This window comes from Dama dama, chromosome 1, assembly GCF_033118175.1.
Source record: "Dama dama isolate Ldn47 chromosome 1, ASM3311817v1, whole genome shotgun sequence".
NCBI lineage: Eukaryota > Metazoa > Chordata > Mammalia > Artiodactyla > Cervidae > Dama > Dama dama.
In genome coordinates, this window is record NC_083681.1 from 54,460,001 (window position 1) to 54,474,255 (window position 14,255).

Here is a 14,255-nt window from a genome sequence, read left to right on the forward strand (position 1 = left end):
TTCTCTAGGGGATATTCCTGACCCGGGAATTGAACCAGGATCTCCTGCATTGCAGGTGGATTCTTTAAAAAGACACGTTACCCCAGTGTTCATTGCAGCACTATTTACAGTAGCTAGGACATGGAAGCAACCTAGACGTCCATCACCAGATGAATAGATAAGGAAGTTGTGGTACATCTATACAATAATACAATTGAATATTATTCAATCATAAAAAGGAACACATCTGAGTTAGTTCTAATGAGGTGGATGAACCTAGAGCCTATTACACATAGTGAGATAAATCAGAAAGAGAAAAACAGATATCCTATATTAATGCATATATATATAGAAAGATGGTACTGATGAACCTATTTGCAGGAGAGCAGTGGAGACACAGACATAGAAAATAGACTTGTGGACGCAGTGGGGGAAGGAGAGGGAGGGATGAATTGAAAGAGTAACACTGAAACGCTACCATGTGTAAAATAGATAGTGGGGATTTGCTATATGACACAGGGAGCTCAAACCCAGTGCTCAGTGGTAACCTAGAGACGGGTGGGTTGGTGTGGGAGGTGGGAAGGGACATATGTGTGCCTCTGGCTGATTCATGTTGATGTGTGGCATAAACTAATACAATATTGTAAAGCAATTATCCTCCACATAAAAATTAAAAAGAGAATTTTTAAAAAGTAGGGAAATAATCGAAAGTAAGTAATGGATGCATTGTGTAGTTCATGTCTATTGATAATATTAAAGTCCCTTAATTTTTTCCCTTTTCAGAGAATGTTTCAACTATCTAAATGGAAAACAAACTTCTTTTGGAGCATAAAGTTGACCTTGTCATTCTTAACCTTAAAACCTCTCAATGTCCCCACATCTTGTACATAGTAAACTACCTCCTCAGCATGAAGTCTCCTGTTGATCTCTCCAGCTTTGCATCCTGCCACTCTTCTGTTGTGTGTTCTAGCAGTTGCCTTAGTTACTTGACCACACTGTGCTATTTCACACCTCTGAGCCCTTATCTTGCTGGGAAATTCCCTATTTCAACCTGGTGAAATATTATTTGTCCTGTAAAAGCCAAACTTCATGGCCTGCATGCCCTCTTTCCCCCGTTTCCTTCATAGTTTATTAATCCCTCCTGCGCCACTTTGTAATCTTTTGAATATTGGACTTTCCATGAAACTGTGTAATTATTTAAAGAGTTGTTCAAATCCAGAAATAGGTTGGAGGTACTTTGAGGGCATTGTTTATATGTTATTTCTTAATGATTGTGTATTGTGTGGAATAAATAAATGGCTTACCATTGGAAGCCATGTTAATTAGAGACTAGAATATATGCTCCTTCTAGTGACTATAATAAATAAGCAGAGAAATTAAAAAGTGTCAGTATCACTCTCTTCATGTTAATTGGAATGTCTTATTAGTTCACTTAAGTTTGCAATGTAATATATGAGTTCTTTTGGTTAAAAAACAAAATGATATACAACCTAACTGAAATAACTTTAAACATTTAGGGTCTTCCTAAAGCATGTTTTCATTTCCATTAACAGAATCCAACATGGCGGAGTCTTGATTTTGGAATAATGCCAGACCGTCTGGATACATCTGTGTCTTGTTTTGTGGTGAAGATATGGGGTGGAAAGGAGGACATCTACCAGCTGTTGATTGAATGGAAAGTCTGTTTGGATGGGCTGAAATACCTGGGTCAACAGGTAATTTTAGACTGCAGTTTCAAGTAGTTGTCCTACCCAAAGAAACCATCTAGGTTTTTTTGTTGAATTGTCAGATTCTGTTTCCTGTTAATAAAGAGAGACCTTTTTATGATTGTTTACTTAATTACAGAAATTTGAGTCATTGGGAAGTTTAAAAAATAACTGGAAACATTTATGAAGAACTGCTTTAAGCTGCTAATTTAAGAGGATTTTGAGTGGGGTGGGCAGTAGGAAAGAATTTGCTTTCTTATAGTACTCTGCTTCTTCTGTCATGCTGGATATTTCCCCTAGAATCTGAAAAATAAGTTGAAAATAAACACCTCTCTTATGACCAGTAGAGTAGGGTTTTTCCAAAAATAATTTTTTTCCAAAAAATACTATTTGTTGAACACAGGGATGACAAATGCCTGACAAATGCCTTCCCCGTGACTGATGCAGCTGACTGAGCTATCTGAGCTCAGAAGTAGCTGTGTGGTCTTTTCTAACACGGTGTTCCAGAATGCACCTAGCAATATGCCAGAATTGCATATGAAATGAAACCTGTTTGCCATTCCCAGACATAAGTAACTGCAATTAATGTTTATGACAACCTTGTGAAAGTTGATATTATTGCCCATAGTTTCCTGATGGGAAAATTGAGCCTCAGAGAGTTTAAGAAACTGATGAAGATCACACTGATAGGTGGAGCTGGAATTTATATGAGGCCTGGCTGACTTAAAAATTCATTCTCTTTCTGCTGTACTACACTGCTGTATACATGTAGTCCTTGGTAACCACCCATCCCACATTGGAATAAATGCCACTTCTATTTTGTTATACCTGTGTTACTACTGACAAAGGCAATGCTAAAATGTTAGTCATATCTGCAAACATCCTTCATATTTCTTAATATTTATTCAGTATATACCATCTGGTATATTTCTTTTAGACAGTTCTCTCTATATATTTTTCAGATTAAAAATAACAACAACAAGACAACTCTGCCCTTATTTTGCACACCATAGTTTATTTTGTGTTCTTGGATAGAGACCAGAACAATGCATGCAATAAATATTTTCCTTTACTAAATTCTAACCTGCTCTAAATTCTGTTTTATTTTTATATTTTTTTCTTCTCTTTTAGGACTGATCTTAATTAAAACTCATGAAGTAATGACTTTGGCTTAGGGTCATTCTTTTAGTCCCAAATGCTTGTTGCCTTTAGCCTGGCTAAAGGCACTGGGGCACATTCTCTTTCTGTCTTCCTATGTGCTGTAGTTGGCTGTTTGTGCATAGACCCTATGCACAATGATACTAAGCACTTGTTTACATTTTGTATGGGGTGGTGCTTCTTAGCATTAGAGTTGCAGAGCTATAGGTTCTGTCAAAGTCTTTTTTTGGCCAGAGAAGATGGCCTTCATCATGTTTTTGAGTTCATACATTCCTTAGTTGGTTGTCTTCTTAAAATACCCAAATGTACTTAGGTCTTACTTACCCTACTTTCAGAGAGTTAGCATTTGTGTATCCTCTTACAAAGTTGGTATAGCAGATAACAAGAGAAAGGGAAAACATTTTTTTTTTTTTTTTAGTTTATTTTTTTTTATTAGTTGGAGGCTAATTACTTCACAACATTTCAGTGGGTTTTGTCATACATTGATATGAATCAGCCATAAAGTTACACGTATTCCCCATCCCGATCCCCCCTCCCACCTCCCTCTCCACCCAATTCCTCTGGGTCTTCCCAGTGCACCAGGCCCGAGCACTTGTCTCATGCATCCCACCTGGGCTGGTGATCTGTTTCACCATAGATGATATACATGCTGTTCTTTCAAAACATCCCACCCTCACCTTCTCCCACAGAGTTCAAAAGTCTGTTCTGTATTTCTGTGTCTCTTTTTCTGTTTTGCATATCGGGTTATCATTACCATCTTTCTAAATTCCATATATATGTGTTAGTATGCTGTAGTGTTCTTTATCTTTCTGGCTTACTTCACTCTGTATAATGGGCTCCAGTTTCATCCATCTTATTAGAACTGATTCAAATGAATTCTTTTTAATGGCTGAGTAATATTCCATGGTGTATATGTACCACAGCTTCCTTATCCATTCGTCTGCTGATGGGCATCTGGGTTGCTTCCGTGTCCTGGCTATTATAAACAGTGCTGCAATGAACACTGGGCTGCACGTGTCTCTTTCAGATCTGGTTTCCTCAGTGTGTATGCCCAGAAGTGATATTGCTGGGTCATATGGCAGTTCTATTTCCAGTTTTTTAAGAAATCTCCACACTGGGGAAAACAGTTTTCTAAGCCAGTTAGACACTTAAAGTCACCTATGAAATAGATACAACAACATACTACTAAAAATCAGATATAATAGAGTTACAGATTTTTAGAGGAAAGCAAGGCTAAGCTGTGTTAGGTTAATAGCCAGAATCACTTAGGTTTATTGATTGCTCATCTGCTTTCTGACAGGCATTGTTCTTAGTGTCAGTGATCCAGAGATGAATAATGAATAAGATAAGGTTCTTAGGACCTGGTAAACTAATGATAGATAAATACCTGCAAAGAGAGCTACGGGAGTACGTTTATGAGGTATTTAGACAAGCCTGCATAGGGTCAGGGAATCAATAACTTTTGAATGAAATTTTTTTACAAATTAGGGTTTTTTGAGCTAAAATTTACATACAGTAAAATTTTTCCTTTTAATATATACATTTCAATGCGTTTGACAAATGTATGAAGTAAGTAACCACCACTACAGTGAATAATGCTGCTGTGAATAATTAAATATAAGTCTTTGTGTTGATGTAAGTTTTCATTTCTCTTGAATAAATGGAAGTTCTGGGTCTAATGGTAAGAGCTGTGTTGAAATTTGTAAGAAACCGTAAAACTTTTTCCAAAGTGACTATCATTCTGCATCCCCATCAGCGATGTAAGAAAGTTCCTTACTTTTGTAAGGACTTATTATTGTCAGTCTTCTTAATTTTTGCCATCCTGATGGTATCTCATCCTAATTTTGATTTCCCTAATGATGAAATGATGTTTTACATTAAGAAAATGTACACTTGTTCTCAACCCTCCACCTTCTTCTTTTTTTGTGTATGAAGTATTTGTTCAGATCCACCATTGTTAATATTTTAATGCATATGATTTTAATGTTTCCTCTCGAGATATATATATGTATAAAATATGTTTGTAAAATTTTTGCGTTTCTGCTAATCTTGAAACTGATTTCATAGTGCTTTCTCCTTTTCTGTCATAAAATGGGACACTTCTTAAAATTGGTTTATAGTTTTTGTCATAAGTTTATTATGGCAGGTCCATCTTTTGGTATCCTTGTATTCAGTTGAGTAAAGGTATAGGTTAACAGGAAGCATGTGATTAATTCTGCTTTAGTAACAGATATGGTGGGTATGGAAGTCAGGTAAATGTTCACAGGAATTTTCTGTTGCTGACTTTGGCTTTTGTATCTCTAGCTAGAGAAAGAAAAGATGAAATGTTCTGTTCTGGTAGTCTTTGTTCTTTCCCCCACTTGAACCCTCACTTTAATTCCTCATTGCAAAAGCAATTAAAAAACATTTTAGCCACAACTCTTTTTGATCAAGTAATCAAATTTGTTTTTATAGACTTTATGAGTCTATATGAGTCTTTATGAATTTTGAGTTTTTAAAAATTCTTATTTCTTCAATTTTGAAAGTTTTATTACTCCACTTTTTAGATGAAGTTTAATTTGAAGTAACACTGACTGAAGCTCAAATCAGTTGTATTTTAAAGAGTAGTTGGTAGAAAATAATTAGTAGACTTTTAAAGGTTTTGGGGACTGGATATTATCTTTAGACTATCTTTTTGAAGATAAAAAATAATATTAACCTTTTGTGTTTTTTCTGGGACTTTACTTTTTTTAAAGCATTGACAGACTAATTGAACTGTTATTTTTAAAAAATTTTATTTATTTTTTACTGCATTGGGTCTTTGTTGCTTGCATGGGCTTTTTCTAGTTGCAGTGGTGATTGGGGCTACTCTATATTACCTTATGGTGCTCGGGTTTCTCGTTGGGATGGCTTTTCTTATTATAGAGCATGGACTCTAGGGTGCATGGGATTTAGTAGTTGTGGTGCATGGGCTTACTTGCCCCAAGGCATATGGAATTTTTCCAGACCAGGAATTGAACCCATGTCCTCTGCATTGCAGGTGGATTTTTAATCACTGGACCACCAGGGAAGTCCTGGATTGTGTTTTCTTTGAGATTAAAGAATGTATAGTATGCCTCTTAATCCCCTGTGCTTAAGGAATTTGCTTTCTGTAACAACCTCAAGAAGTGTTTGTGGAAAATGTGTGTGAATGATGGTGCCTGTGATCTCATGTGATGATTTTGTGAGAACTTTAAAACAGGAAACTCTAAATTGATTACCTTGTCTTATGATATGCAGTTTGTTTTCTGCTAGCTTGTTAGACATAGCCAATTATTTTTCAACATTGAAGTAGGTCCTGTCATTTTCTAATCACATTAAAACTTGATTGGAATGAGATGAACTAATAATGTATTTTCCTCCTCTCTCAGATTCATGCCCGCAACCAGAATGAAATAATCTTTGGGCTGAATGATGGCTATTACGGTGCTCCATTTGAACATAAGGTAAGAGTATTTGCATGATGCTGTGAGTTTTGTTAGTGCAGGTGTGCATTGATACATCAGGCAAAAGCTCTGTGTAAATAAAATCATATTTTTGGTGTAAGTTTGTTGTTTAGTGTGGCTTAGGGTGAAAACTCATATCTTAACTGCACCCATACATCTTTTCTAAATCCATATTATATTAATTTTTCTGAAAGAAAATCTCAACTGGCTGTTTTCTAACAATTCTTTAGGGGTTAAAGAAGAATAGTGGCTTTTGATTAATACAATTTCATTAAATATTTCAGGTATCTGTTACAACTTTGAATAAATTTAAGAATCCTGAGGCAAGTTATATTGTAGTCAGTTATATTATAGTCTTTGCTGTTTCTGTATTTAAAGGTGATTAGAGAAAGGAGAAGGAATTTATTTTTACTAAGTGCCTGCTCTCTGTGCTACTGTGTCAGGTGATTCATGTTTTTTATCCTATTTAATTTTAGCCACAAATCAGTGAAATGAGTTTTCTACATGATTTCCTTAGTGATCATGTTGTTGATGATCTAATTCTTGATGATCTGAAATGCTATTGCTAGAATGCTCCATTCATTCAGTGACTATTTATTGAGCGCCTGCTATACATCAGCTACTGTGCTCTAAGTGCTAAGGGTACAATGGTGAGCGGACAGATTTCCCTGCTGTCATAGAGTGTATGGAGGAGAAACACACTGGTAAGGTAACCTAACAGGTAACTATATAAACATAAATGGTGGCAAGTGCTGTAAAAGCATGTGATGATCTTACCTACTCTAGTGGCTCAAGAAAGGTTTTTGGGACTTGACTTTTAAGGTTGCAATCCTGAGGATGAATGGAAGTGAGCAATGTGGAGAGAGTGAGAGCTGAATAGAGAGAGTATTCTGAGTAGAGGAGGGTAATGTTGGAAGGCCATGAAATGCTAGAGGAAGTGGTGAGTCTTAAGGGACTGAAGGAAGGTCTGGGTAATAACGGAAAATGATACCAGATGTGGCTGGAAAGGTAGTCAGGGACCACATACTAGAACCTTTTAAAAGGTTTAATCCTAAGATCAGTGAAGTGTGTTGAAGGATTTTTACCATGGCAGAGGTATAATTAGATTTGTGTTTTAATAATTTTACTCTGGCTGCTATAAGGACTGATTTTAGAAGAGGCAAGAATGTATGTGGGAAGACAGGAAGAAGGATCTTACTTATAAGTGTATCAGGTAAGAGATTTGATACTTTGGAACAGGGTTATGGTAGAATAGCAGATAGATTTAGGAAAGTTTTAGGAGGTAAAATTGTTAGGACTTGGTTTGAATTTAGGGTAAAGGATAGAGGAAAAAAGAAGGTGTTAAGGATTACTTTTGGGTTTCTGGCTTAGATGAAATAACCAGATGGATAAAAGTACCAGGCATTGAGAGAACTAAGGAACTGGAGGAAGACCAGCTTTGTTGGAGGCAGATCGTGAGTTGAGATTTGATCATATAGACTTTGAGAATACCTCAAGATAGCCCTGTGTAGGTTTTAAAGGAGACATTTGGATTATATGAATCTGGAGTTCAGAGGAGAGACGCAAGATAGAGATATAAATAGCGAGATATAACAGTGGCAACTAGTTACTGAAATCATGAGTTCAGAGAAGATAGACCAAGGATAAGCAGTACTTAGTGAGAAAAAAGGGACTTAGTAATGGGCCTGAGGGTCTCCCACTTTTAAAGACTAAATATGGGAGGAGATGTTGTAAAAGGTGGCAGAGAAGGAATGGTGAGAGATGAATGAGTAAAAGGGAGTGAAATCTCTTGTGGAATCTCAGGCTAAAGAAAGAGAGATTTTTGTTTTGGTTTGATTTTGAACCAAACCATTTGACATTGACATTTGACATAAGCCATTTGACATTATTATGCCTTTATTATTGTATTTTATTAAAGTATCAGCTCACAGTGGATTGAAGGAGAAGCAACTGACCCTTCTCCACAGAGAGTCTGAGGACTCTGTTTGCTCTAGACAACAATAATAAGGTGAGGGAGACTGTTTGAAGAGTAAGACTCATTGATTTGTTCGGGAGGAGGCTAGAGACTTTAAACAAGTTTAAAATTTCTTATAATAGCTTGTGGTTAAGTGTGCATGGTAAAAATGTAAAGATACCTACTGAATACTAGAAACAACATAGATTTTTAATTGACAGAGAGAAAAAAGGGAATATAAGGAGTAGCAAACTTTGTCAACTTGATAGGAGTCAGAAAAGGAAAACAAAAAACAAATAGTAAACAGAAGCATGTGGTACAGTGATAGAAATAAGTCCAAATATACTTGTAACCACAGTCACTGAATATGGATAGAATATCTGTAGTTGAAATATTTCATAAAGGATTAAAATATTCTAAGGCAGCAAGACTTTAAGAACGTATGTTCTATATGGAAGATGAAAGGTTACTTGTGAAACTGTCACAAGGAAACATGTTTTAAAGCAACTTTTAAAATAGTGACTAAAGTTTTGGTTGACCAGTTCTTCAGCATTCCTGGTTTTTTTACATTAGTTGTAACCGGAAACACATCTGATGATTATGTTGCTGTTAATTCTTCCTCTGTCCACGTTAAAGTATCTTCAGCCACCATGGTCTAAAAGGTGAAGTTTATTTGCTCAAAACTTTTGCCTCTTTGTTTATCTGCTTCTCAAAAAGGATTTACACATTTCTGTTGAGTTGTTAGGAATCTAGTAAATCTCTCAGCTTTTTACTGCGTTGGATGAGTATTCAGTCTCACTTCCAGGGATGTGTTTGGAAACTATTTGATATATTTGAAAATCTTTGACTAATATACTATATATTGATTAATTTACTATACTGTGGGTCTGAATCCTTCATTCAGTAACTTCTGCTGGCATTATTAGGGAGTGACACCTTGTTAATTTTATGTAGTAAAGTTTCATTTATTTGGCTTACAAATGTAAACTCTTACATATTGAACAGCAATGCATACAAAAAATAATTGAATAAATGATAATAAAAATCTATTTTTAGTTGTAAACATGATTCATGATTTTTTTCTGTCAGCAAATATCAAGTACCTACTATATGCCTATCGTTAAACTAAGTACTCTGGGATGCAGAAATGTTAGGTGCAGACTCACCAACATTTATTCTTTTACCTGAGATAAAGTAGCATTTTTTTCCAGAAGAGCTCCAGTTTACAAATAGGTTTAGTTTGAAAAATTATTTTTGTTGTCAGTTGTTTGGATCTTAACACAGTGAGTTATAGCAGAAAAGTAACTAATTTGAAGAGAACCTTAGGAAGAGGTTGGTGAATCAGGCTAGGTGACCGGGAGAGATGTTTCCCAGGTGGATTTTGCTACTGGGAGGGCAGTTAGAGGAGCATGGGGAGTGAGAGGCTGTTGGGCCAGCTGTTGATCCAGCAAGCTGGAGACTTTTCAGATCCCTGTGCAGGAGTTTTACCTTTAATACAGATATGTAAAGTTATCATTATCTGAATTTCTTTTTGGCAACAACTTTTCTTTTTGGAAGAATGCTGACAGCTTCTTGGGTGAATGGACACTCCTAGTGGTTAAGAATATGGGTGTTGGAGTCAGATTGATGTGAGCTGAATTCCAGGCACCACTTCTGCTTACCCATGAGAGAGATTTTGGGCAAACTGAGTCATTTCTGAGTTTGTTGTTTTGTCTGTAAATGGAGATAACAATGTCTTCCTCATCATAAATTATTTTGAATATTAAAGGTGATAATGTATATTATGAGCCTGGCACACGAGGAAAGTTCAGTATGGACACCACTCCTCAGTAGTCTCTAAACCATATGAAAAGAGGGATTGCATCTCTAATACTTACCACTCTGTCAGCAGTTGTGTCCCTTGAACAGTGCCTAGCATGTAGGAGGGGCTCACTTTGTTAACAAATGCAGGTGAATGCTTGCTATATTTACAACTGTCATAGCAGTAATTGAGATTAAAAATCTCAAAGGGATAGTATTTTTCCTCTCTTACCCTACCTTATCCCTAGCCTCAACTTTTGGAGTTTTATTTTTATATAACTTATATTGTATGTTATTGATCAAGTATAAAAAGCTTTAAATTGTTAAGAGTTCTTGTTCTGACAAAAAACTGTAGCAGCAATGTCTTCAGAGTCCAGTAGATGGCAGTGCATTCTCATTTTAATGGGAAAAAAAAATTGAAACAGGAGAATTGAGCAAACTCTAGGAGATAGTGAAGGACAGGGAAACCTGGCATGCAGCATTCCATGGGGTCATAAGGAATCTGACACGACTGAGTGACTGAATAACAAGAATCCAAATAAAAAGGATCAAATCTTTTTGGAGTAAAACACTCTCAGATTGAAATAACAATTTGGTGATTAATTTCACAAATGCAACCACATGAGTTGATCATCACAAGTACATAGTCCAACTGAGATTGAAGATTTAGGGACAACAGCAAGTTTCAGAGCCTGTACAAATGGGAATTCCTTATTTTATATTGGTCAAGGCATGATACTTTTACTAAGTAGAAAACCTTATTTCTAATCCCAGTTTTGTTCTGCTACTGTGTATCCTGGAGCAGATCACTTAACCTCTCTTAGTTTTAGGTTCCTCATTTCAAACTAAAAAAATTCTTATCAGCTGATTAATGCTGGAGGGAATATTAGGCTTATTTAACTCAGTGCTCTTATCTCATAGATAAAGAAACTAAGGCTTAGAGAGCCTCTTGAACTTGACATGGAGAGTAGTTTCATGCTCTAGGTGGTAACGTAGATATAGCTATAATAATATCAAAAGTAATATAAATCACTACGTACTTTCATAACTCTATAAATTATTTTACTCTATTCTGTAGGGAAGGCAGAGCGACTACTATTAGAAGTTTTAGTAGTAGTAGCAGCTGCAGGCATCTAGCAGCTAACAGTAAGTATTTGGGGAATAAATGAATGACCAGGAAATCAGGATGAGTTAGTGGCAGAACCAGGATCAGAACATAGATCTCTGTCTTTCTAGATATGCTCTTCTTCTTTATACCATGACACCTGTGTAAAAGTGATGAATAGATGATTTTCTTCTTTTAAGTGCTTTTTGAGGTTTCTTCCATCCTTTTATTTGTGTGATTAAATGCTGTTAAAGATACTGTCTTTAACTTATAACAACTCAGGTGGGCAAAGTATTAGTATTTTTGTTTTCAAACTGAGGACGCTGAAACTTTGAAAAGAGATTTTTGTCTAGTTAACTTTATAGAACTGAGAAATTAAAAAGATGGCTATTTCCTCTTGCTGGTCAAATTCATGGATGCTAACTTGTTTCCAAAGCACGTCCCACATGGTACTCAAGCAGAACATTCAGGAGTGGGGATTAAGTGTGTCAAGTACTGCCTGTATTTTAACAACAGAGAAAGGGATATGGTATAATTTCTACCCAGATCTCTCAGTATGTCATCAAAGAAAGGTTGGAGGATCACAAAAAGTAGCTCATTCTTACACATATTTTATTCAGTTTTCCTGTCCCCACCCTGCCCCCTCAAGCAGATTATGAAATACAAGAAACAGACCAGACAGATCCTAAGGGACTGTTTCTAATGAATAACTTTAATTAATATAAATTAATTAAATTTAATTAAATTAACTTTAATTTTATAACAGTTAATAATTAATAACTTTGTTAATAAAACCTCTAGGTATCTGAGCTCAGTTTAAGTCCAGGGTGAAATCTTGTTTCTGAATTATTTGAGCTGATGTGGTATCCTAATAACAGTATTACTCAGATGGATATGGAACTTTTGCAAATTATGATTGCTAGTTTTTACTGAGTACCTACTATATGTCAGACACTATCCTATGTACTTTTCATGTTTTATTTGATCTGTATAACAGCTCCTTGAGGTAGTTATCATCTTTCTATAGATACAGTATCCTAGAAGGAAATGTTCAACTACTAAAGGATTAGTTAGTTCAGTTCAGTTGTTCAGTTGTGTCTGACTCTTTGAGACCCCATGAATCGCAGCACACCAAGCCTCCCTGTCCATCACCAACTCCTGGAGTTTACCCAAACCCATGTCCATCGAGTTGGTGATGCTATCCAACCATCTCATCCTCTGTCATCCCCTTCTCCTCCCGCCTTCAATCTTTCCCAGCATTAGGGTCTTTTCCAGTGAGTCAGTTCATCGCATCAGGTGGCCAGAGTATTGGAGTTTCAGCTTCAGCATCAGTCCTTCCAGTGAACACTCAGGATTGATCTCCTTTAGGATGGACTGGTTGGATGTCCTTGCAATCCAAGGGACTCTCAAGGGTCTTCTCCAACACCACAGTTTAAAAGCATCAGTTCTTTGGCACTCAGCTTTCTTTATAGTCCAGCTCTCATCCATACATGACTACTGGGAAAACCATAGCCTGACTTAGTAAGTAGCAGAACAATGATTTGAAACCAGGTCTGATTTATTCAAAAGCCTCTTGACAACTATGCTACGTGGTGTCTTTAGGTTTCTTCCTACTTCACAGAGCATGTCAAAGTACCATGTCACTTTCTTTATATTTACTTAGAGATATCTACTATGTGCATTGTTAAGGTCAAATGAGGGTACATACATAAGTGCTCTGAATGGTATAAAGTATATTATTGTACAGACTTTGGGTATTTATCATTGTAGAGTGGGCATGCAATGCCCAAGAGGCCATCAACCCACCAAAATCCACAAAATTTCCACACATTAGTCTGTTTGGCTTTCCTCTGAGTCTCTCTTCCCCACCCCCTACCCCCGCCCCCTTTACTCTTGGATCAGATTAGCTTCTGACAGATGTTTGGAAAATCATCTCATCCTGTAATTCATATTTATAAATCCTGCTGCTGCAGTGTGGTCCCCATTCTCTCTCTTCATTGAAGCCAGAGAATAATCTGGGAAAATGCCATGTTTCCTGTTACGAATTTGGAGGATCTTGTCTCCTTAGCACAATTTTTGAGCTTTTCAGAATTTTAATACTGGAAAATTCAAAGCCAAGCACGGCTCTTCATGTAGATGTTTTAGGTTCTTAGAAAGTAAACAGAAACAGAGCTCCAGACCCATCCTCACCAGGGGATTCAGAGAGTTGAAAACTTTGTTTAAATTTTGTAAACTCATCTTTATTATTCTTTCTTAGATTTGTAGTGAGGGCATTCTTGACTTTTTTAAAAAAATTTTCCCCTCTCGGAATCAGTTTCCATTTAAATTGTTTCTCTAGAAAGCTGGGAATCCTCTCTTCGACTTTTTCACCTAGATAACATGATACCACTGTTGCCTTCTCTTCCCTCTCACTTCTCTCTTCTCTCACAATTACAGTAACTGTGTGTATGTCCTTCTTCCTGTTAGAGTGTAATCTTCTTTAGGGCTGAGGTTGTGTCTTACTCATTCTTTTAGTCCCCGGATTTGTTGTAGACTTTGCTTAGAAGATATGTTTCTTGAGTGAATGAGGTCCACTAGGATCACATGGGTCCTGTCTCTGTTCTGTAGTATACTTTTCTCTTAAAGGATGGCTACTTCAGCAGGGTCACTGTCAACCCTCTTGTTATGGAGTTGTATTGGTGACATTTAATCCATCTCATACTTGGAGTGTGAGACTATGATTGTGATCATTTTTTGAGAGTAGTTTAAAAAAGTGAAGTGTGAACCTTCAGTTCATACTTGTGAAGAAGAACCTTTTCATCCCTGTTGACTTGAATTTAAAAAAAAATTTAGTTTCAGGATCTGTATACCTTTGCTTAATAACATTATTCTTATTTTCATTGCTTCTGTTTTGAAGAAGAAAACATATGCTGTCTCAAACCTCAGACCAGATCTGGGGGAGTCTGCATATTCAGCTCAGGTTCAGTGTCGAGGAAGCGGTCTCACTTTCCCTCCTCAGCAGCTCAGCATCTGGGCTTCGTCAGAGCTCAGTGGAAGTGGGTGTCTGAGGCTTGAAGGTGCTTGACAGAGATACATGCACATTTTCCTCA

General features: G+C 36.5%; 1 protein-coding gene across 3 annotated transcripts in view; it reads left to right on the forward strand.

Annotated features, from left to right (window-relative positions):
* UVRAG (UV radiation resistance associated) overlaps positions 1-14,255 on the forward strand; it is a 316,126-nt gene that overhangs the window by 55,821 nt on the left and 246,050 nt on the right. For all 3 annotated transcript variants that reach the window (XM_061150663.1, XM_061150645.1, XM_061150654.1), the window contains 2 exons: positions 1,533-1,694; positions 6,233-6,307. In XM_061150663.1, coding sequence (XP_061006646.1) covers positions 1,533-1,694; positions 6,233-6,307 — 237 coding nt within the window. The remainder of the gene's footprint in view (positions 1-1,532; positions 1,695-6,232; positions 6,308-14,255) is intronic.